We start from the raw sequence: 993 nt of genomic DNA, 5'->3' as shown, positions 1-993 counted from the left end.
GGGAAAGAAATTATTTTATTTTAATTCCTGTAAAATATTTCTTTGAGACATTCTGCAGAAATATAAAAATGTTGGGCCCAGAATTCCCGGCAGCGCCCCCGAGTGCATGGTAAAATGAATGAAATAAAGCAAGTATGTTCAAAAGTGTGTGACTAAAATTATTAATTAAAAGCAACACTTGTATTAAAACATGGTTTTATTTCAACCTCTCCCTTCTCAGGAAGCCCTGATCCACTTGGGGGCCAAATATTCTCCATGCATGCGTCGGGACAAGCAGGTGCACGACCTCATCAGGGAAAAGCGAGCGATCGAACGCAACTCTGCCTGCTGTGTGCGCAACGATCGCTCCGGTTGTGTCCAGACCTCAGAGGACGAATGCTCGGTGTGAACACGAGTCCTAATTTTTTTTGTTCTGACTGTACACATTCAAATCCATCATTTTAGCTTCATCTGTTTTTTCTTTTTCTTTTTGTTGCAGAGTACTTTAGCTGTGTGGGTAAAGTGGCCGATGCATTCCAGCACTCCGCAGTTAAACGGGAAAAGCAGGCAGTATGGATCAGTTTGCCATCAGGACCCCAGGTAGGACCGATCTGAAGTCGTTCATTTATATACAGTACCACAGAGTACTGTGTGGGTGGTGGTTTTCAATGGATGTGGTTTTGTTGTTTTTGTTAAAGGATCTGTCTGGAGCCCGCCTCAGTTCCACCTCATGAATGGTCTGATGACATCACCAAATGGCCAGTGAGTGTTTGTAATAAAGATACCTGCCATCATGTGGGCGTGGGCCAAAAGTTGATACGCTGATGATGGGAAATTCCTTCGTGGGCCACAGAAGGTCACCAGTTGACCTTTCTTGGGCCCACATTTGGACCAAATTTTATTCTAATTTGGACAGGCTCTACAATGACACAGTAAAGTACTTGTAACTTCAGCCAAGGCCGTATGTGAAATTTATGACACCCAGTTCCCTCACATGGTGTGAGATACTGCTGC

The 993-nt window shown here is 44.0% G+C and overlaps 1 protein-coding gene across 1 annotated transcript; it reads left to right on the top strand.

Annotated features, from left to right (window-relative positions):
- Nucleotides 1-80: 80 nt before the first annotated feature.
- Nucleotides 81-964, top strand: LOC103399247 (inactive rhomboid protein 1-like). Its single transcript, XM_025053975.1, has 3 exons — nt 81-382; nt 479-579; nt 678-964. The coding sequence occupies exons 1-3, from the start codon at nt 191-193 to the stop codon at nt 802-804; spliced, it is 420 nt and encodes a 139-aa protein (XP_024909743.1). The 5' UTR covers nt 81-190; the 3' UTR covers nt 805-964.
- The last annotated feature ends 29 nt before the right edge of the window (nt 965-993 follow it).

Source organism: Cynoglossus semilaevis, unplaced genomic scaffold, assembly GCF_000523025.1.
Source record: "Cynoglossus semilaevis isolate Cse_v1.0 unplaced genomic scaffold, Cse_v1.0 C19114964, whole genome shotgun sequence".
NCBI classification, from domain to species: Eukaryota; Metazoa; Chordata; class Actinopteri; order Pleuronectiformes; family Cynoglossidae; genus Cynoglossus; species Cynoglossus semilaevis.
Note: the sequence above shows the minus strand (reverse complement) of the source record. Positions and strands in the feature narration are given on the sequence as shown.

Bases quoted from the DNA above. Each gene is read 5' to 3' on its own strand.
- LOC103399247 (XM_025053975.1), top strand. From the start codon at position 191: ATGGTTTTATTTCAACCTCTCCCTTCTCAGGAAGCCCTGATCCACTTG. The intron at 383-478 runs GTGTGAACACGA...TTTTTGTTGCAG, and splicing joins CCTCAGAGGACGAATGCTCG to AGTACTTTAGCTGTGTGGGT. The intron at 580-677 runs GTAGGACCGATC...TTTTTGTTAAAG, and splicing joins GTTTGCCATCAGGACCCCAG to GATCTGTCTGGAGCCCGCCT.